Raw genomic sequence first — 20,339 nt, 5'->3', positions numbered from 1 at the left:
AGCCCACACATCCCAGACTCACCGTTTTTCTCCACCGGCACGTGGCACCGCGGACAGGGCTTGGTGGTTTTCTGGATGGTGTCCTTGGAGGCCTCTTCCCAGCGAGCGAGCTCCGCGGCTCTCTCGTCCACCCTGTAGGCCTGCGGGGAACACAGACGGAGGGGCTTGAACCCACAGCCGTGCCACTGGGGCCGGGGCGGGGGTTCCCTGATGCACAGGGAGATGAGGGAACTCGGGTGTGCTGAGTGGCCGGTGGACAGGCGTGGCCCAGGCCTTCCAGCTAGGAGAAGACGGCTCAGTCCTAGAGTGCGAGGTCCCCATCCTGGGGTTCTGTCGGAAGTGACAGCCATCAGGCGTTAGGGGGAGAAAGGCTTCCTCGGGTGTGCAGTGGGCATGCCAGGGTCCACGTCACGCTGAGCGTGCGAGGTGGGCCACAGCCCCAAGGCGGGGAGCATGTGGCTCCGAGGGACCCCACATCTTTCTTCTACATCTGTAAGCCTTCCTTCTTGCCCCTGGAAAATGGGGAACTCGGATGCTGCCAGCCCAGGGACAGGCACCAGAGCAAGCGGATGGCAGAGGAAGGCAGTGGGGGTCGGGAGAAGCCAGACGGTGAGACCGTGGGCTGCGGAGCCAGCGCCACATGTGTGGGGACTCTGGACGCACTCCTTGGCCTCTCTGAATGCTCTCCTCCCTTAGACGGATGAGAAAGGTCCTGGTGCACGGCGGGTGTCCAGGGCTACGGGAATTCACTTCCTTACAGACGCAGAGCAGGAGAGAGTGAGCTCCCGGGCCTCACCGAGGCATTCCTGCCGCCCGGGACTGGATCATCCCCGAACATCTGCTGTGGTGGCGCTGTGGCCCCCTGCCAAATGTCCCGGTGTTGGGAATTTCATCCCCACGTCTGTGTGTGAATCTGGAGGTGGGATCCTTGGGGGGGATTAGGATGGGGTGGGGTTGTGAGGGTGGGGTCCTCATGTGATGTCTGAGGCCTGAGCTGGCAGCTTGCTCTGTCCCACCCCCTGACCCCTCTGCTGTGTTCCCTCACCTCGTGCTGAGCGGACGCCAGCACCCTGCTCTTGGACACCCTGGCCTCCAGGACTGTGACCCATAAACCTCTAGTCTCACAAGTTATCTGGGATCAGGCATGTCACTAAAGCAGAAGAGACCACACACCACCAAAAGGAGAAGGCTGGGTGGGGGAGGGGGCAGTAGCAGATGTCCATGCTGCACCTGCTCAGCTGTGTGGACACTGAGACCCCCTCCCCCTGACTTTGAGCATGGGACACCACGGGCACACCTGGTGCGTGTGTGGACTTGGCCTGAGCACCTTGTGATCCAGGGAGAGATCGCAAACACATTCATCCCAATAGAGAACTTCCCTCTTGGTGGACTCTGGAGTACGTCATACTGTTTTTCTATGGATCAAAGTTGTTGTGCACACGCACACGATTGTGCTACCTTGCCATCGCGATTCTCAAGCATCGCTGGAGCTGCTGTGTGACTTGAAATAAAGAGCAAGCAGTTGGGAGACTGGAAGGGTGAGAACCCAAACCAGAGATGCTGAAACGTTGGTTTCCAGCCCCCGGGGCTGTGTTTTCAGAACCAACCCAAGACGTAATCAGAAACTCAGCTGACGGGTCACAGGGAATTAGATACAAGCAGAGAGAAGATTGGTGAACTAGAAGCTGGAGCGGATGGAGTCCCCAGACAGCAGCTGAGAGAGAGAAGAGCAGTGAAGAACATGAAAGGAGACGAGGAGGCGGCGGCAGAGTTCAGGACATCCCACACTTCCCTAACGGGAGCTCGAGACGGTGACGACGGACAGCACCAGGGCGATCTGACTTGAGAATGGCAAAGAGGACCGGTGAGGAGTGGGCATTTGGGGCAGCTGTTAGGCACAGCTCAGATGTCTGCATCTCACCTCGGAGGGCTAGGGTTTGAGTCCTGGCCCTGCTTCTGATTCCAGCTGCCTGCTCTGTGCACCTGGGCAGCAGCTGCCCGAGTACTTGGCTCCCTCCTGGGTCCCCTGAGCGAACTGGCAAGTGTGAGAACTCAGCTCATGTCAGTGTCTGAATGGTCACACAGGGGCAGGTTTGTGGATTCTGACTGTGCAGGCCTTGCTGCTGGAGACGCTAGCCTGCTGCCCTCCTGGGGAAGCCGGGGGCACGTCTGGCCCTGGAGTCACACACGCCCTCTTCTACCTGCCCAGGAGTCTGCCGGAAGTCAGAGATAAGTGGGCTGCTTTTTGAGGAGAGAGAAAATGGTTCCTCTTCCTTTGCCATCATCTTTTTCTTTCTTCCTAGTCCAGCAGTGTGCAGGTGCCCAGTTCTTCCTCACCCCCCAGCGCCAGGCACGAAGCTTCCAGAAGCTGTGCTCTGAGATCGTCCCCTTGGCCTGAGCTTCTCCACCTCATCTGGGTGAGCAATGTCCCTGTGCAGCTGAGATGGCTCTAACCAGGCAACAGGTGCGCGAGCTGTCCCCAGGGCCACTGCCCTCAGCCAGAAACTCCAGGCCAGGGAACCGTGGCGAGGAGTCATAGTGTATGAGCAAAACACTGCCCACCAGGTTTATCCTGCTACCTGCCCCACACGCCCAGGAAGGAGCCACCTGTGCCATGGGACAAGGCCCCTTCACACGGATTTTATGTCTGAACACGGCATAAGCCCATAAGCCGCACACACGCACATGCACACGCACACACAAGGATGCTTCAACACAGTCATGGAACATGTGTGTTACCAGCTAATTCTGCTTTTCCACAAACTTTCAGAAGTCCTCATGGAGATTTACACGGAGAGAGAGAGGGAGGGTGAGGGAACAGGAACAGAGAGAGACGGAGAGAGCCACGCCGTGTCAGCACGGCCCAGCCCCGCAGGATAGCGGATCTGGGGCTTGGGCAGGGTCAGCGGTCCGTGCGCCGTGGTGCGGAGTTCCAGGGCACACAGAGACAGGTCTGTGCCATGAGAGTGGCTACAGCAGAGTGGTGGAGTTACTGTGCCTGACTGCAACCCTAGCTTTGTTTTTAGACAATTAATCCATCTATTTGAGAGGCTGAGGGAGAGAGAGAGACAGACAGACAGGAAGTTCCAGTGCCCACAATGGCCGGGTTGGGAGCCAGGACCTCAGTCCAGGTCTTCCATGTGAGTACCAGGAAGTCAACTACCTGAGCCATCACCCGCTGCGTCCCAGCGCGTGCACTGGCAGGAGCCTGGAGCTGGAGCAGGGCCAGGGCTGGAACCCAGGCACCTGGGCAGCGTGCTGCCCTGAGCTGCACCCTTGTTGTGTCTAACCGTGAGCAGACAGCCTAACCCGGGTCCCCACCTGCAGCACAAGTGGCACAGACACACGGCCCACACGTAGCGCGTAGCCAGCATGGGAAGCAGGCTGCAGGTTAGCATGGGCCTGGGATGCTCTGAACACGATCCTTCCTGTGGGCACCATCATCTCCGGGTTGCGGGGCTACATCCACGGAAAAGGCTGCGGATGCCTGGGTGGCCTGCAGGTCCTCACCGAGGTCTGAAAAGGCAAATCGGGGCCCAGGAGCCCCGGCTCACACGCTTTCTACCTGAGGAGACTCGGGCGGGCTGCAAACGGGCTGTGCTTCCTGCTGCAGGGAACTTATCCGAGGCGCCTGTGTGTGTAGACAGCAGTTGGACGCGTCTATTCAAATCGTAAAAGCCAATTCCATAATACGATTGTCATTCGCCACAGAAAGCATAACCGGCTTCAGAGGGGAATGTTCTCAGGTTCTCAGGTGAATGACAGCTTTGAAGTCTCACCTTTCTCATCACCACTCGCCCAGGTGACACGCGAGTGGCCACACAATTACGGGATTGCCTGTGAGCAGCCCGCCCCCTGCTGGTGAGTCGGAGAATTGCCTGACCACTTGCGGCCCTTGAACCTATAATCAATTATGGACTGCTTGGCAAAGGGGGTCACCAACACTTGTTTGGTTGCATTCACAACATTCTTTCTAAAAAGAAGGGTTATTTGCATTTACTTGGAAGACAGAGAAGAGTGAGCGAGAGAAAGTGAGAGAGAGATGTTCCGTCATCTGGTTCATTCCCCAAACACCTACGACAGCCCAGGCTGGGCCAGGCCACATCTGGGAACCCCATCTGGATCCCCCGACGTGGGTGGCAGAGACCTGGCTCTCAGGGTGCGCATTAGCGGGAAGCCGGGTGGGACAGGGTCCCTGGCACTCCGATAATGGGATTCTGGAGTCTTGAGCATCAGCTGGACCCGCTGTGCCACAGTGTCCACCCCACATCCTTTTATCACTGTATACTTTTGGAGAATGTATGTGAAAAACTTTTTAAATAAACCTTCGGGCTGCTGGAGTTTGATGGGGTCCCTGGAGGGGGCTGAGCGCCATCTGGTGGCGACAGGTGCTCTGTGCCTCCCTCTACCTGCTCTGAGTGGAGGCCCAGGTGGACGCCAAGGCTGTTTGCTCAGAGGGTCTTGCTCTAGATGGTGATTCAGGGGGGCTGTTGATTGTTGGTGATGAGGGCAGCGCTGGCCATTTCTGCCGTCGGCCTCCACAGCTTGTCCCGGGTGAGACGCAGGGGGACACCCACTCTGCCTCGGGGCTGGGGGCGGCTGGCTGTTGCTGATGGGAATTTAGGGTAAGCCCGGACAGCAACAGGGAGCCGTGCAAATGCGCTACCCCTCCATGCGTGCGTGCGTGCGTGCGTGTGACAACAGCTTTCTTGGCCAGGTCCCCGAATAGGACAGGTGAGCCATCCCCGTGTGGGGTCACCCAGCCCCGCTCTGGAGGTGACAAGATGACCATGTGTAGTCCTGCCACCCCCCTCTTCAAGCCTGTCAGTGAGTATGGACATACGGCAGCTCTCGTGCTCTTGTGAGAGTGTTCCTTGTCGGCCCTTGCCCCTGCCGTGGCCAATGGGCTGTGTGGCCCCCTGGGGGCAGGGCGGGGCGTGATTCAGACAGGACCGTGGGCAATAGCCTTCACTCTCCCGCTGGTCATTTCAATCTTGTGCTCTTCAAGCTTTGGTTTTGACACCGAATGGCCACACGTGTGTATGGGGACAGTGTGGGGCTTTGATCCAGGTGTGCGCTGCCTAAGGATCCAGCCTGGTGTTTGCCAGTCTCCAACCAGGGTGTTTGCCAGTTTGCCGCGTAGAAAGCACAGTCTCCCCTAAGGGCTGAGCGCCGTCTGGGGGCCACAGGTGCTCTGCGTCTCCCTTACCTGCTCCGACCGGAAGCGCCCGGGATTCAGGGCAGTGGAGATCAAAGACGACTTGGCTGTGTGTGGTGTGGGATGTACGTGTGTGGTGTGTACAGCACACGTGTGTATAGGGCACGTATGGTGTGTTATGTCTGTGTGTGTGTTGTATAAAAGCTTGCGTGTGTGGTTACACAGTTCTGTAAAACGACTTCCCGCCCTCCCCCGCTGTGCTAACGGTGTGTTTACTGAGGCTGCAGTCTGGAGTAGGAGAATTTGCAGACTTGCAATTCAGGGGAGGGGTCCACGTGGAGACCTTTACAGTGAGTGGGATGCCGAGCCCCTGCCGAGCCGCATCGAGGCCCTCCCCAGAGACCCAGTGGACGCCAGGGCTGTGCCCTTGAACTCCCAGAACCAAGAGCCAAAATGAACCCTTTCCTTTATAAATCATGCCGGCTTACCTGCTGTGTCATGGCAACTGAAAGGGACCAAGGCAGGCAGCGTGTGAGCGCGCAGGTACACGCCTGGGTGTGCCCTCACGTGTCTATCAGTCTCTGCAGACATCTCTAGCTCTCAGCCTTGGAAAGACCCTGCACCCCAAGGTTTTACCTACACCGTTTTGTACTGTGCAAATTCTCATTGGAGAACTGACAGCTCAGCAGGTGCTGCAGGTGGGGTGGGGGAGGGGCTGTAAGGTTAGAGCACGGGGCCTGGGAGGGAGGAGGCCATGGAGGGTTCCTCTAGTCCCAGCCCAGGGCGTTTCTGCCCCGCCCCAGCAATCCTTTCTTTGAGGCAAAGTGCTTTGGAAATGTGCCGCAGGGGTCTGGGGTCATCCAGGCATTTGCCCACCTCCCCGCGACAGAAAGACTGGGACACTTGGGGCACTGTGTTGGCTTCGGCAGGCGGGATCACAGAGCCCCGTGGGCGGCCCGAACGCACACCCACGGAGACTGCGAGGCCAGAGCCGAGGGTTCCGAGAAGTGGCATCAAGAACGCCATTCACAGAACCCAAGAAGCGATCGGGAAACACCCTCCCGAACAGCCGGGCGTCCGGGGCTCCGGGGACCATCACTTTCGCCCGTCTCTGGTTCTGCGCTGCAGAGAATGGCGAGAGGGGACTGTGGCAAGGTGCAGACGCCAACGACAGCACAGAAGACCCTGAAGGGCGGCACAGCTCCTGGGCCAGGCTACAAACAGGGGAGGGGCAGTCCGCCGGCGACAGTCGCTCCTGCGTCTTCCAGCCCTGCCCTCTGAGGGCTCCAAGCGTCCGTTCCTCCACCCCCAACACCTCTGCAGGGACTTCCATGATGGCCTTGCCAATGCCTGCGCAGCTGCCTCTGTTCCCGGGTTCCCTCGTCCAGGGAAGGGCGCCACCGCCTGTCCAAGTAGGAAGCTGCAGCAGCAACAGGAACTCTCGCTTCGCTTCTAATTCACTGCCCGGCCTGGAGGCTCCCAGCTCTCGCCCACCTGCTCCCGTGTGTCCCCTGCTGCTCCCACCAGCGCCAGGCACCTGAGTCAAGACGAGCTCACCAGACCGCCCCGACTTGGCACTGAGGTTCGGTCTCCACAGCTGCTGGGAGTATTGGCAGCCTGCGAGTCACTCTCAGCTGACACGCGACCTGGGAATGGCCCCAGTCAGAGGCTGCCTCTCTCATGGTGCACCGAGCGTGGCAACCCACAGCCGGCAGCCCGGATGGATGCTGCACGCCCGGTCGGCGGCCTCCTGCCTCTGGGAGAGGGCTCCAGAGACCCTCTCGGCTCCCACGTGCCCCTCCCCCTCCAGTTGCACCTGCACTGCTCTCCAGCATCTTAATCCGCCCAACCCTACCACCTCCTCCTCCTCAAGTGCTCCTGACAGTACCCCCTAGATGCCTCCTGCTTCCCGGGAACCCGCCCCAGGACGCAAACCCTGAGCAGAGGGTTAGAGCTGGGAGCGCCCCCCCCCCCCCCCCCCCCGTGCCTTGCTCGTAGCAAAGGGCTGTGCCGCAGGATCGGGCGTGCTGCCGGCAGCCCTGTCTCCAGGCCGTCCACACAGGCAGACCCTCTGGTAGGCGAGGTGTCCAGAGTGGGAAAAGCTGTTACACGGAGTTCGTCCCTGGCCAGTGCGAGAGTCCCGGTCATCTCGGTAAAGATCTCCAGGGCTCTTGCAGCTGAGAATTAGGCACTGGTAGGAAAAGCGCTGCTGGCGCGGCATAGGGGTGGCGTAGCAGGGCCTCCCATCTTACGTGGGGATGGGGCATTCAGGGTGGGCACAGGCAGGGCCGCGGGCATGAGGAAGCAGCGGGAACAGGTGCTCAGACGCCCCAGTGCGGCACGGCTGCCTCTCCCTGGGGGAGCGTGGGGGAGGACCTAAGCTGGGTTCACAACTGCGTGTGCTCAGCCTGAGTGCAAGCCAGAGAGGGACGGCTGGGACATCATTGCCCTCTTCAGGGCTGAAAGAGAGTGGCGAGGAGAAGTCCTCTCCGTGGGCGGAGCTCTGGACAACGCAATAGCTACGCTCTGACGGCTTTGTGCTTTGGGAAATGCAGTAGTTATGGTCTGAACGTTTGCGTCCCCTGGAAAATCCCGTGCTGGACCCAGAGCACCAAGGCGGCGATGGTGTTAGGAGGCGAGCTCACGGGAGTGTGACTCCACCCAGAGTGCTCTTCCAAAAAGACCCCAGGGAGCCACGTGGCCTGTTCCCTGTGACACCAGCAGAGGGCGCCACCTACAAGTCCTTAAGCAGACCCTCACCAGACTCCGCATCTTGCAGGCGCCCTGTTTGTGGGCATCTCAGCCTTCAGACGTGCGAGAAACAGTTCCAGCCGTCTACAAGTCGCTCAGTCCCCGGTATTCCGGGAGAGCAGAAGCCGAGAAGCCGTGGCAAGCGTCTCAGCGGGTGAGTAGAAGACACAGAAGCAGGAAACGTGGACGATCAAGGACGAGGAAGATGGGCAGGGCTGCACACTGACCTCCGGGAGCGCATCCTGGGCTCACGGGGGCGCCCACCTCGCGAGGCACTTGGAGGACAGCCCGCTGGCCTGGCCAGCCTCTGTCGCTGACTGCTCCAGGCCTTGGGTCAGTGGCATCCACGTCAGAGCGACTGTGGTAGCAAAGTGAATACTAGAGCCCCTCCCGGGCATTCACTGGCCAAGGCTGCTGTCACTGCTGCTACTGCCCATGCCCAAGAGGTCACCAACGAAGATCAAACCGAGTTCCCAACGTGGCCTCACCCCTCAGGGAGAACAAGCAGCCGACTGGGTGGAGCCGGTTACACTGTGTCCTGGGTTCAGGTTTGCTGGTGCTACTGCATGAAGGCAGACAGTGCTGGCCAGGGATGGGTCATGGGGTGCTCTGGTCCCATCCCACACGCATGAGCTGTGACCTGGGAGGACTACTGGGCCCAACATGGAGGAGGCAGGTGTAGCTGCCCTGTGAGATGGGGTGCCGCCCCCTAGATCAACCACCACCCCAGGGCACCACATCCCCACAGGTGGGATACGGCGGTGCAGGAGCCAGAGCAGTGGGAGTAGGGACAGAACTGCTTCTCACTGCCCAGCGGCCCCCTTGGTAACTTGCACTGTTCACTTGTGCAGCCTGGTCTCACACAGCCAAGGCCATTGCTCCTACCAGAGAAGAGACATCAACAGTTCTAGCCAACCACAGCTGCAGCCGCGCTGTCGCCATCCTGGAAGGGCTAAGTGACCACCAGGGGGAGGGGCGTGGGTGGAGATTTAGCTACCATGGCAACAGTGTGCCCCCCGCCCCCGCAGCATTTTAAAGAGGTGCTTAGGCTAGATGGGCCCCCCCCCATGGACCGATGTTGCCATAAAGAGCACGGGCAGCCCCCCATCGCCCCTGGCACAGCAGTGAGAAGACCCTCACCGGATGCTGCCCCTCCATCTTGGCTTCCTTGGCCGGGTCGGGGTGGAGAGTGCACAGCCTGCGAGACAGGTAAGGCCTGCGCCATCATTTGGTCTGGCCTCGCAGAAGCACCTCGGGCGGGACTGGAACGTCCATCCAGCTGCAGCAGGCTCATTTGTAAGCTGATAACTGTGATGGCCCGAGGATGACGCTATAAATAGCCATGAGCCCTGGGCAGAGAAGAGGTTCCCCAGCCCTGAACTACAGGTGCCCGTGTTTCTGTCCATGAGAAAATACCCCGTCTCAGGTACTCCATCAAGACAGCAGAGTCGGGGTAAGGGAGAGCTGTGTTTGCAACCACAAAGTTAATTCTCCCCATTTCAAAGCAAATGTTTGGGGTAAATACTGGAAGCACACAGATTTTAAGCTACTGAAAAATCAAGATGTCCAGTGGGAATGTTTGGTGCCCCCGGGTCCCCGTCTGCAGGTGCTCAGCCCTGGAGGGAGTCGAGGGGCCCCTGCCCCCGGACAAGCCCTGCCCTCTCCTTTGCCACAGACCTGCTCTAGGGGCTGCGCAGGATTGTGTTTGCCAACTCCTGTGCCGCTGTGTTTTATCATTTTGCTGTTTTACTAGGAGAGGCAGAAGAAAAGAGAAATATGTTTTTGTATGTTTATCAGCATAATAGGTGGTTCCTGCCTACCACACTCATGCAAGGTCCTGGACCCCGCCAGCCACCGGTGCAGGCTGGGGCCGCTCCCAGAGACTGTGGTGACATCATCAGGCATCAACTCCGTGAGCCCAGACGAGTCTCAGCCCCGCGGTGCCTCTCCTGTGCTTGGAGTCCATCACAGGAAGTCAAGATGAGGCTCAAAATAAGACAGTACTTTGCAAACAAGGTCATTGCCAGTGTACCTTTCTATCTCAGGCCAAATGGAGGATTTTTTTCTTTTTTTATTTGACAGGTAGAGTTAGACAGTGAAAGAGACAGAGAGAAAGGTCTTCCTTCTGTTGGTTCACCCCCCAAATGGCCGCCACAGCTGGCGCTATGCCAATCTGAAGCCAGGAGCCAGGTGCTTCCTCCTGGTCTCCCATGTGGGTGCAGGGCCCAAGCACTTGGGCCATCCTCCACTGCCTTCCCGGGCCACAGCAGAGAGTTGGACTGGAAGAGGAGCAACCGGGACTAGAACCCGGCACCCATATGGGATACCGGCACCACAGGTGGAGGATTAACCAAGTGAGCCACAGCGCTGGCCCCAAACGGAGGTTTTATTCATCTAATTTCAGGGCCTGATGGGGGCAGGGATTGTGGTGTACTGAGGGACTCTGGTTTTTGCTTATGATCCTAGGAGACGATTGAGATAAAGGACGCTCATAGCGTGCTCTCCCAGCTATGCACAGGGAAGGGGCTGTCACTCATTCCACAAACACTGGGGGAGCACCTCCTGGGTGCCAGGCCCCCGGGCATATGACGATGCCGCGGCAGGTTCCAGCCCTGCACTCGCAAGGCCCAGAGCCTGGAAGAAGAGACAAGAGACAGGCAAATAAGAGTCCAGTGCGGCCACTGCAGAGCGGAAGTGCTGCAGCTGTCTGACAGCCTGGAGGAGGCAGTGGGGCGGGCAGATGGCTTCATGGAGGAGGTGACGTATGACCTGGGGCCCGAAGTGGCCAGGGCAGCCACTGTTCCCAAAATGCTGTGTCCAGGTACAGGCACTGACGTGGGTTTCCCCGGTGGCTTTAGACGGCACCATTACACATCCGAAAATCTCAGTGTGGTCTCCCATTGCACCAGGAGAGTCGCACCTACTGCTCAGGACCACAGGGAGCAGGATTCAACTTACATGGTTTGCAAGAGCAAGTGTTTAGTTATTAGGGAGCCTCCAAGGAGGAGGAGGGCAAGGAGGCCAGAGGGAGAGCAAGCAGATGGGACTGACCTCTTGCTGGCCTGGGATGGACTGACCATTGGCCAAGGAGTTCCCAAACTCCCAGTAGCTTCAACTCAAAAGCTGTTTAAAGGGGCCAGCGCTGTGGCGCAGCAGGGTAAAGCCCTGGCCTAAAACGCCAGCATCCCAGATGGGTGTTGGTTCACATCCTGATAGCTCCACTTCCAATCTAGCTCTCTTCTATGGCCTGGGAAAGCAGTAGAAGATGGCCCAAGTCTTTGGGCCCCTGTACCCACATGGGAGACCTGGAAAAAGCTCCTGGCTCCTGGCTTTGGATCAGCGCAGCTCAGAACATTGCAGCCATCTGGGGAGTGAACCAGAGGATGGAAGACCTCTCTCTCTCTCTCTCTCTGTGTGTGTGTGTGTGTGTAGATCTGACTTTCAAATAAATAACTAAATCTTTTTTTAAAAAAAGTCACTAAAACATCCCAATGTCATTCAGGAAAATGGGACAGAGAAGGGTGGAGCTGACCCTAAACACAGACGACCAAGGTCAAGGGCGCCTGTCCCTGTGGGCACAGCACTCCCAGACCCTGGGAGAAGGTGGCTGAGTCTCAGCACACCAAACAGCTCCTAGGAAAAGGGAATGGCAAGCGTGAGTTTATTTGGGCTCACAAAGTTTTTGGAAATCCACATGCAGTTTTTTTTCAAAAGCTACTCGTTTTCACATATTACTGGGAAAAATAATTTGTTACCAAAATAAGCTCATGCTTTCCATTCCATTTCTCATGGACTCTTTGAGGTGGCCGTGGGAAGTCATCCTAGAGGCTGCCAGGGCACACGGGAGGACACACATGGTGGCAGGGCTGTGTCTGCGTGATGCTTTCCTGGAGAAGTCACGGGATGTGGCTCAGAGTCTGTCCGCAGGAAAGCAGGGGCTGCCTCAGAGCCTGGCACAGCCCATAGTGTGGGAAAGAGCAGAGGCCAGGACCTGCACACCGGGACTGGCTTCTCCCTGCATCTGCACCCCATCCTCTGTGCACCCCAATCTGACCCTGCACTCAGTCGCCCCTGCACCTCCATCAACTCCTCCCTCCATCCCTACATGCCCTTGTACCCACCCATCCCCACAGCCCCACCCATGCCTGCCCCCCACCTGCCCCTGCACCCCCACCCATCCCCACACTCCCAACCCCCTGAGCCCCCACCCCTCCAGGTACCCTCCAGTTCCTGCATCCCCAGACCTATGGCAGTGTGGCGTGCACAGACGTGCGATAGACGTTTGCTGGGTGACGTTAGGCAGCACCGGTAACAAAAGGCACCATTTCATCTAGCGCGTGTGCATGAACACCTCAGTCCAAACAGCAAGATGAGGCCCTGCTGCCAGGTCTCGAACCGGCGCCCGTACGGGATGCCGGCAGTTCAGGTCAGGGCGTTAATCCGCTGCGCCACAGCGCCGGCCCTGTTTTAGTGGCTTTTTAAGAAAACTGGGGTATTTTAATTTTTCACACCAGAGAAGGGAGAATGAATGGGAGTTTGGATCTGGACAGCTTTGGGGTAAGCAATGTCTTCTCCCCTTGCTGCCCCATTTTGAAATGAATGCAAACGAGCAGACGCCACAGCAGCCCTGGTCCTAAGAGCGGGAGGGTGTGACCGCCCGGCTGAGCCCATCCCCCAGCTCCTGGGCTGCAGCTTCCTGAGTCGGAGGTCTCAGGCCACTTCTGATCACTCCTGTCCTCGTGGGTGGACGGCCCTGAGCCAAGACCCTCACAGGCTCCAGGGCACTGAAGAGAAAACTCAGCCCCAAGTCTCCCGCGATGCCCAGAGCCAGCAGCTCCGGAGCTGACCCCGCCAGTTCCATTTATGTTGTCAGGGTGGGATCAGACCGACACATCTCAGAAGACCTGCTGGGGATGCAGCTCCTCGAGTCCCGATGGTGGAGCGTTCAGAAAATTCTCTGCCAGCTGACAAGCCACTCAGGGTGCCACACCCGGCTCGGAGCATCTCCCTTCCCACCCAGCTTCCTGCTCCTGTGCCTGGGAAAGCAGCAGACGAACGAACGCTCACGTTTGCCTGGGTCCCTGCCACCCACCCAGGAGACCTGCACAGACCCTGGCCCAGCCCTGGCGACCACCGGCATTCGGGAAGTGAACCAGGGGTGGACGATCTTTGTCTGTCTCTCCATCCCTCCGCCTTTCAAATGAATTAAAACAAAATGAACGACAGAAAAATGAGTGTTCTGAGATTTCTGTGGATACTAACTAGGTTCCTGTCAATAAAGTAACTAATACAGTTGGCGTCTAAAGGCTTGTTAACATCTCTATCAAGAGAAAATTCATCTGCTGGGCTGGTTTTTAGCTCCTCTCCTTGGTGGGCCCTAATTAATACATAAAATTCACTTGCATTTTTTAATATTATTAATCCCTGTGCCTGGGATAGCACATCTGAGAACAAGGCCCAGGAAACACACTCTTTACTTAGCCAGGGCTGAAATACAACTTAGCATGGTTTATGAACTGGCTAAAAACCGCGGCATCCTTGTGGAACGCACCACTTCTGCACCTGTCACTCCTGCCGAGAGCTTTCACCAAGGGCTCTAAACAAGGCGGTTAGCAAACACAGAAGCAGGGGTGGTATTGATTTCTCTGATCTAGAGATCCTTGAATTGTTTTATCTCCCCTCCAAAGACTCCTCCAATCCCACACCTTGTGCCTGTCCCACGTTCCCCTGGGGGTAACCCATCTGGAAGTGCCCCCACCCCCAGACAGCCACCGGAAGTCCGCCCTGCACCCTTGCAAGTGGGCCATCCCATTTGCACGGCTGCAGCCTGGGAGCTTCTGGTCTTCCCAGGGAGCCCAGCAAGGGGCTCCTGTCCCCAGCGGAGGCCTGAGCCCGGCTGTGCGGAGGGGGCGTGGCCAGCGGTACCTGAGCTCCGGCTCCTGATGCCTCAGACGGTGCACTGCATTCCCCTTCGTGGTAGGCGTCCTTACAGTCGCGGCAGAAGATGAACTGCAAAGGAACAGAGCCGCGTCAGTCAGGGGCTGGCACTCGGACGGAGCTGGAGTTCCTCTTTAGTGGGGCTCGTCGGGGCAAAAGCGGTTCAGACAAGGCATGTCAGCACAGGGCGCAGTGTGCAGGTGAGGTGGGTGGGCTCGGCTCTTCCCCGGAAGCCCACCTGACCCAGCGAACAGGGTGGGCTGGGAAGTCGCCAGGCTCCAGGCACAGCCTCTGGGCACCCGCAGCTTCCTTGCTGGCTGGGACACCTGCTGCAGAGGCTCAGCCGCCATGGGGTGAGTAGAGGCCCCCGTGGACGGGCACGGAGGCCCCGGCCTCCCCACCCAGCTCCAGCCACGTAGGCAGATCACGCTGCTGGTGGGCTGTGCTGCCCAACCACTGCATGCTGGGCTGGTTTCACACAGCACGGAGAGGGTGGGCCGGCAAGGTCACCAGGCGTCTGCACGCCCTGGAAGATGCCCCGAGTCTTGAACACTGTTGGATTAATATTCTGTAGCATAAACCAGGGACTTAGCTGAGTTTTGCTTAAGACGAGAATAATTGGAACTGAAAAAGAACAGGAAAACAAGTGGGATCTGGATGAAGCCGGCTTTATTCCACAGCCCGTCTCCCTTCCTCTCTGATGCCCGCCCGGCACCTGTTCCCATCACGCTGCCAGACTTCCCTCCTTCCCGCGTCTGATTTCTTGTTTCAAAAACTCACTTGAGAATTATTTTCATACTGGGGCATAGGAAACGGAAGAAGACAGCACCAGCTGGGGAAAGGGCTTTTCCCGGGGGATGCTCCGTGCTCTGTCTTGCACCGGCACTTCCGAGGGTCACTCTTATTTCTTCCCCCAGCTAAGGGACTGGATTTAAATTCGGTGGGATGCAAACTTTATTTAACAGTGGGAGAGGGCGTGTGCATCCGATATCCTTAGACAAATCCCCAATCCCACCAGGTTTTAGCTTCTAACAGTTGTTCTGAACTAAATGCAAACCCAACGAACAGTGACTTGGGCCCCTGGATTTCATTCTTTCTCTCTTTTTTGTAGTGTATCTGCTGATCTCGGGTTCTGGCTCAGCCCCTCCCCTGTGCTCGGCCGTGCTCTGTTGGGAGAAGCTGCCTGGGAGGTTCAGTCACCAAGGGCGCCTTGTGTGGTCGCCCCCCACTGCTTCCTGGGGATGCAGGTCTGATTTCTTGCCGTGACCGCAAAGACACTTCACATCTTATTAGCCAGGGATGAGATATAAAATGGATTTCATGGTGGAGGAACACCCTGGAGGTGGATCAGTTTGTCAGAATAAATAAGCCTTTCTGACACAACGATGCTAAATCCCCTCACACAGGGGTGCAGGGGTGCTGCGGAGGATGGACTGTACGTACAGATGTGGGGAGGAGGAGCCGGCACCGAGGAAGCCTCACCGAGTGGCGTGGCTGCAGTGACAGGCTGGGGATGGCTCCCCTGGCACACACTTGCTAATTTGCTTCTGCTCCAAGAGTATCACTTAAATTCAGATACATCGGGGGCCGGCGTTGCGGTGCAGTGGGTTAAACCGCTGCCTGAGTTGCCGGCATCCCATAAGAATGTCGGTTTGAGTCCCGGCTGCTCTACTTCCAATCCAGCTCCCTGCTAATGTACCTGGGAAAGTAGCAGAGTGTATGGGTGTGTGTCCCTCCCTCTCTGTCACTCTACCTTTAAAATCAATCAATAAATCTTAAATAAATAAATTCAGATATATCAGACAATGAGTCCCTCCCGGTAAATAACACAAATCTGTTTCATAGAAAACAGGAAAACTCTAGAAGGTCTAATTTGATTTTGAAAAGGTTCAGGTCTTCAACGACATTATCCAGACCTCAAGATGCCCAACCAGGTACTTGTGCAAATGCTTCGGCCGTCATCTGCAGCCGTGCGCCAGGGGACCTGGGATGCCGCGGTGAACTCACAGGGGAGCACCAGGGTGGTGCAGATATTGTACTCGCGGTCTTTTGGGCACCGTGTGCACAGCCAAGTCAGCCACTTCCCAGAGTTCATGCCGGCCCTGCCCCCATGCTTTTGGTGACAGCACATCTTTGTGCAGCTGGGTTTTTGGAAGGCGCTGGGATGCCAACCACAGGAGGTGTGGTTACTTAGGATGAAATGAAACATTTTCCAGTCTTTCTGTGTATGTGAACTCTGAGTTCTCACAGAGCTATGTGCACCTGCAGCTGTGACACTCAGACATTACCTGTAGCAGCCTAGGGGTGTCTCAAGAAGCTCACTGAGCTACCAAGGGCAGAACCCCGGGGAACTCTGGCCCAGGCACAACCCTCACAGAGGGATGGCTGTTCCCAAGGAGGAGCTGGCCAGGGACAAGGCAGAGCCTTCTCCGGAGTTCTGTGCTTTCTGCTGACCTGTGTCTTCTCCCCAGGCACACAGAGCCTCCATCCAACCCAAGGCTGCCTCGCACCGGGGGTTTGCCCAAGCTCCCTGAAGACCCATCAAGCCCCTGCAAGCCTCACCGGCAACAGTGCCTGAGTGGGAGGGATCCGCCAGGGTCTCCTCTGGGGCGAGCTCTCACCAAGGACACCCAGGTCCACACACTCCTTTCTCAAAAATAACTTTTTTTTTTTTTGACAGGCAGAGTTAAACAGTGAGAGAGAGAGACAGAGAGAAAGGTCTTCCTTTTGCCATTGGTTTACCCTCCAATGGCCGCCACGGCCAGCACGCTGCAGCCGGTGCACCGCGCTGATCCGAAGGCAGGAGCCAGGTGCTTATCCTGGTCTCCCATGGGGTGCAGGGCCCAAGCACTTGGGCCATCCTCCACTGCACTCCCTGGCCACAGCAGAGAGCTGGCCTGGAAGAGGGGCAACCGGGACAGAATCCGGCGCCCCAATCGGGACTTGAACCCGGTGTGCCGGCGCCACTAGGCGGAGGATTAGCCTAGTGAGCCACAGCGCTGGCCTCAAAAATAACTTTCAAATGCCCTTTTCAGTTGTTTGAGGTAGTACACACTTATCTCATGGCTTCCTACGCTCTATTCACATTTGCTTAGAACACGACTGAACTCACAGACTGTATCATCTGTGTTCCACCCATCAACCCAGCTGGGCCACATCCCAAACATCCAAGCACACAGAGACCCAGGTGACCTGGGTGGGCCCCCTGAGCTCCTGAGAACTGGTCCTCCCCCGGGAAGGAGAGAGGCCCCACCTATGCTCGGCAGTGCCAGCCCCCTCACTTCCAGACTGCATGAGCCCACCAGCCATGCTGCCACGGACGCCAAGTTCCCGCAGTGAGTCTCTTCACACACGTGTGCACATGTGTGTGCGCATGTGTACATATGTCTGAGGGGATGTCCACAAACTTGTGGGAAATAGAATAAAAAGGTTAAATTGGCAAATAAAAGAGCTGTCTGCACCTCAGTGTTTATTGCAGCTGAATTCACAATAGCTAAGACATGGAATCAACCTAAATGCCCATCAACAGTAGACTGGATAAAGAAATTATGAGACATGTACCCTATAGAATACTGTACAGCAGTCAAAAACAACGAAATCTGGTCATTTGCAACAAAATGGAGGAATCTGGAAAACATCATGCTGAGTGAAATAAGCCAGTCCCAAAGAGACAAATATCATATGTTCTCCCTGATCAGCGACAACTAACTGAGCACCTGAAAGAAACCTGTTGAAGTGAAATGGACGCTATGAGAAACGGTGACTTGATCAGCCCTTGTCCTGTTGATGAACAGCTTAATACTTTATCCCTTTTAGTATTTTTTTGTTCTACTTAATACCATTGGTTGAATTTTTTAATTAACACAAAATCATTCTTAGGTGTTTACATTTAATTGAAAAGTGATCCATGTTAAATATAAGAGTGGAAATAAGAGAGGGAGGAGATGTTCAGTTCGGCGCATGCTCAAGCTGACTTGCCCCAAATGGTAGAGTTAGAAACGTGCCAGGAGATTCCAACTCAATCCCATCAAGGTGTCATGTACCAATGCCATCTCACTAGTCAAAGCAATCAATTTCAGTTCATAATTGATCACACTGATAGGATTAAGAGTCAAAGGGATCACATAAACAAGACTAGTGTCTGCTAATACTAATTGATAGAATTAAAAAGGAGAGAAAATCCAACATGGGAAGTGGGATACACAGCAGACTCATAGAATGGCAGATGTCCTAAACAGCACTGTGGCCTCAGAATCAGCCCTTAAGGCATCCGGATCTGGCTAAAAATCCCATGAGAGTATTTCAGGCATGGAAAGCCAAGACACTGTGTCAAAAACAAACAAACAAACAAACAAAAAAACCACAAACCTAAATCAAAGATCTCTGTGAGTGAGATTCCAGTGGAAAGAATGGGCCATCAAAGAAGGAGGTACTTTTCTCTGAAGAGAGGAGAGAACTTCCACTTTGCTTATGGCCTTGTCCAAATGAGATTGGAGTTGGTGAACTCAGGGGGCTTCCATAGCCTTGACAACTCATGGCAAGAGCCTAGGGTGATTACTGACGTCATAAACAAGAGTGTCAATTGTTAAATCAACAACAGGAGTCACTGTGCACTTACTCTCCATGTAGGATCTCTGTCCTTAATGTGTTGTACTATGTGAATTAATGGCATAACTAGTACTCAAACAGTACTTTACACTTTGTGTTTCTTTGTGGGTGCAAACTGTTGAAATCTTTACTAAATTTATCTTCTATATATAAAGATAATTGAAAATGAATCTTGATGTGAATGGGATGGGAGAGGGAGTGGGATATGGGATGGTTGCAGTGGGAGGGAGATTATGGGGGGAAAAGCTGCTATAATCCAAAAGTTGTACTTTGCAAATTTGTAATTATTAAATAAAAGTTTAAAAAAAGGAATAAAAAGGTAAGTTTATTTTGGTGCAAACGTTTTTGAAATGTGGGAATAATTTTTTTCCTGATACGCATTTTCCAAGAACTTTTTGAGGACGCCGCGTGTGTGTGTGTGTGTGCTTATTCACGTGCCCTGTGTATGTGTGCGCTTACATGGCTGCGTCTACTGCAGTGCTTATCTCCATGCCACTGGCCTTGCCACTCGGCCAGAGCTCTGGCTGCAGCTGGTCCTGTAGAAGGTGTTCAGCCAGGTCGACATATCCCTTGTCTCCTCAAAGGGGCTGATGGCAAAAGCAACACGATTTAAACTCTTATGCTTATTTGCAAAGTTGTAGTCCAAACCTCTCTCCATTTTTAAAGCAACTCCTGCGTAACCAAAATGACAGATTCCTCTCAAAATTCATTGCCCCGGAAGAGTTCTCCAGCCCCGGGGGCGTGAGTGTTTCCCTGTGTGACCGTGAACGTGAGGACCTAGTGCCTTACTCTGGTGCGACTTCAGGCCTGGGAGCTTGGTGCTGAACTCCTTGTCCACCTGTAGTAACCTAAGAGCCTGAGTCGAGGTGTACAACCTTCAATAAGGCTAATTCAATAAGCCAACGTTTCCTACTACATAACAGCCGACTTCCTAACACTGAAGAGGAGGGAAGAAGAGAGGAGACTGCAGGAGGAGAACACGGGGACAGAGCCCAAGAGACCTCGCAGGGAAGGGCTTAGCGCTGGCTCCTGCAGACGTCAAAACCATGGAGCCCAGCCGGGAAGGAAGCGTCCTCAGACAAGCAAACCCACGCTCAGGGAGAGAAACAGAGCACGCGGCCCTCAGGGGCTCGCCTCTGGGAAGAGCAATGCCTGCTGGACAAGAGCCCCAGGCGAGGCATGGTCATCACCGGCTGCCGCAGAAACCAGCCAGTGGAGGGCGCCGAGGAGGCGGGAGCCAGCGACTGCCAAGGTCCCGAGCCTGCGGAGGCCTGGGCTCAGCTGCCTGAACAAAGCCCTGTGCAAAGTACAAATAAACAGAAAAGGCTTAGAGAGTAAGAACCTACAGAAAGGTATTTTTGTACGGCTGAGGGAGGCATGGCTGCATTCACTGTAGGATGAACACATGGACCATATGAGAGGGCGGCGCATGGCAATCTGTGAGGTCACGTTGTGGAGAGCTATTTCCTTAAAACTCAGACCTGGTGTGGTGTCTCGCAGGAGAGTGTTGAGGTTGGAGAGACCTGCACTGGAGGGCTTTCTAGATCACTCATGATCTGCGTGACCCTAACATCTCTTTGCTTTAGCTTGTATATCTGCACAGGAATCGTAAGACAATGAATATTATTTATTTGACAGGTAGAGTTACAAACAGTGAGAGGGAGTGAGAGAGAGAAAGGTCTTCCTTCCATTGGTTCACTCCCCAAATGGCCGCCATGGCCAGCACTGTGCTGATCCGAAGCCAGGAGCCAGGTGTCTCTTCCTGGTCTCCCATGCAAGTGCAGGGGCCCAAGCACTTGGGCCATCCTCCACTGCACTCCCGGGCCACAGCAGAGAGCTGGACTGGAAGAGGAGCAACCGGGACTAGAACCGGCGACAATGTGGG

At 55.8% G+C, this 20,339-nt stretch overlaps 1 protein-coding gene across 7 annotated transcripts in view; it reads right to left on the bottom strand.

Annotated features, from left to right (window-relative positions):
- PRKN (parkin RBR E3 ubiquitin protein ligase) overlaps nucleotides 1-20,339 on the bottom strand; it is a 1,393,119-nt gene that overhangs the window by 21,978 nt on the left and 1,350,802 nt on the right. For all 7 annotated transcript variants that reach the window (XM_051855168.3, XM_051855165.3, XM_089332480.1 and 4 more), the window contains 2 exons: nucleotides 13,835-13,918; nucleotides 23-140 (listed from right to left, as the gene is read on the bottom strand). In XM_051855168.3, coding sequence (XP_051711128.3) covers nucleotides 23-140; nucleotides 13,835-13,918 — 202 coding nt within the window. The remainder of the gene's footprint in view (nucleotides 1-22; nucleotides 141-13,834; nucleotides 13,919-20,339) is intronic.

This window comes from Oryctolagus cuniculus, chromosome 5 (assembly GCF_051225735.1).
Source record: "Oryctolagus cuniculus isolate XC-2025 breed Fujian yellow rabbit chromosome 5, ASM5122573v1, whole genome shotgun sequence".
Lineage (NCBI taxonomy): Eukaryota > Metazoa > Chordata > Mammalia > Lagomorpha > Leporidae > Oryctolagus > Oryctolagus cuniculus.
The sequence above is the reverse complement of the archived record's forward strand: the minus strand, read 5'-3'. Positions and strand labels throughout refer to the sequence as shown.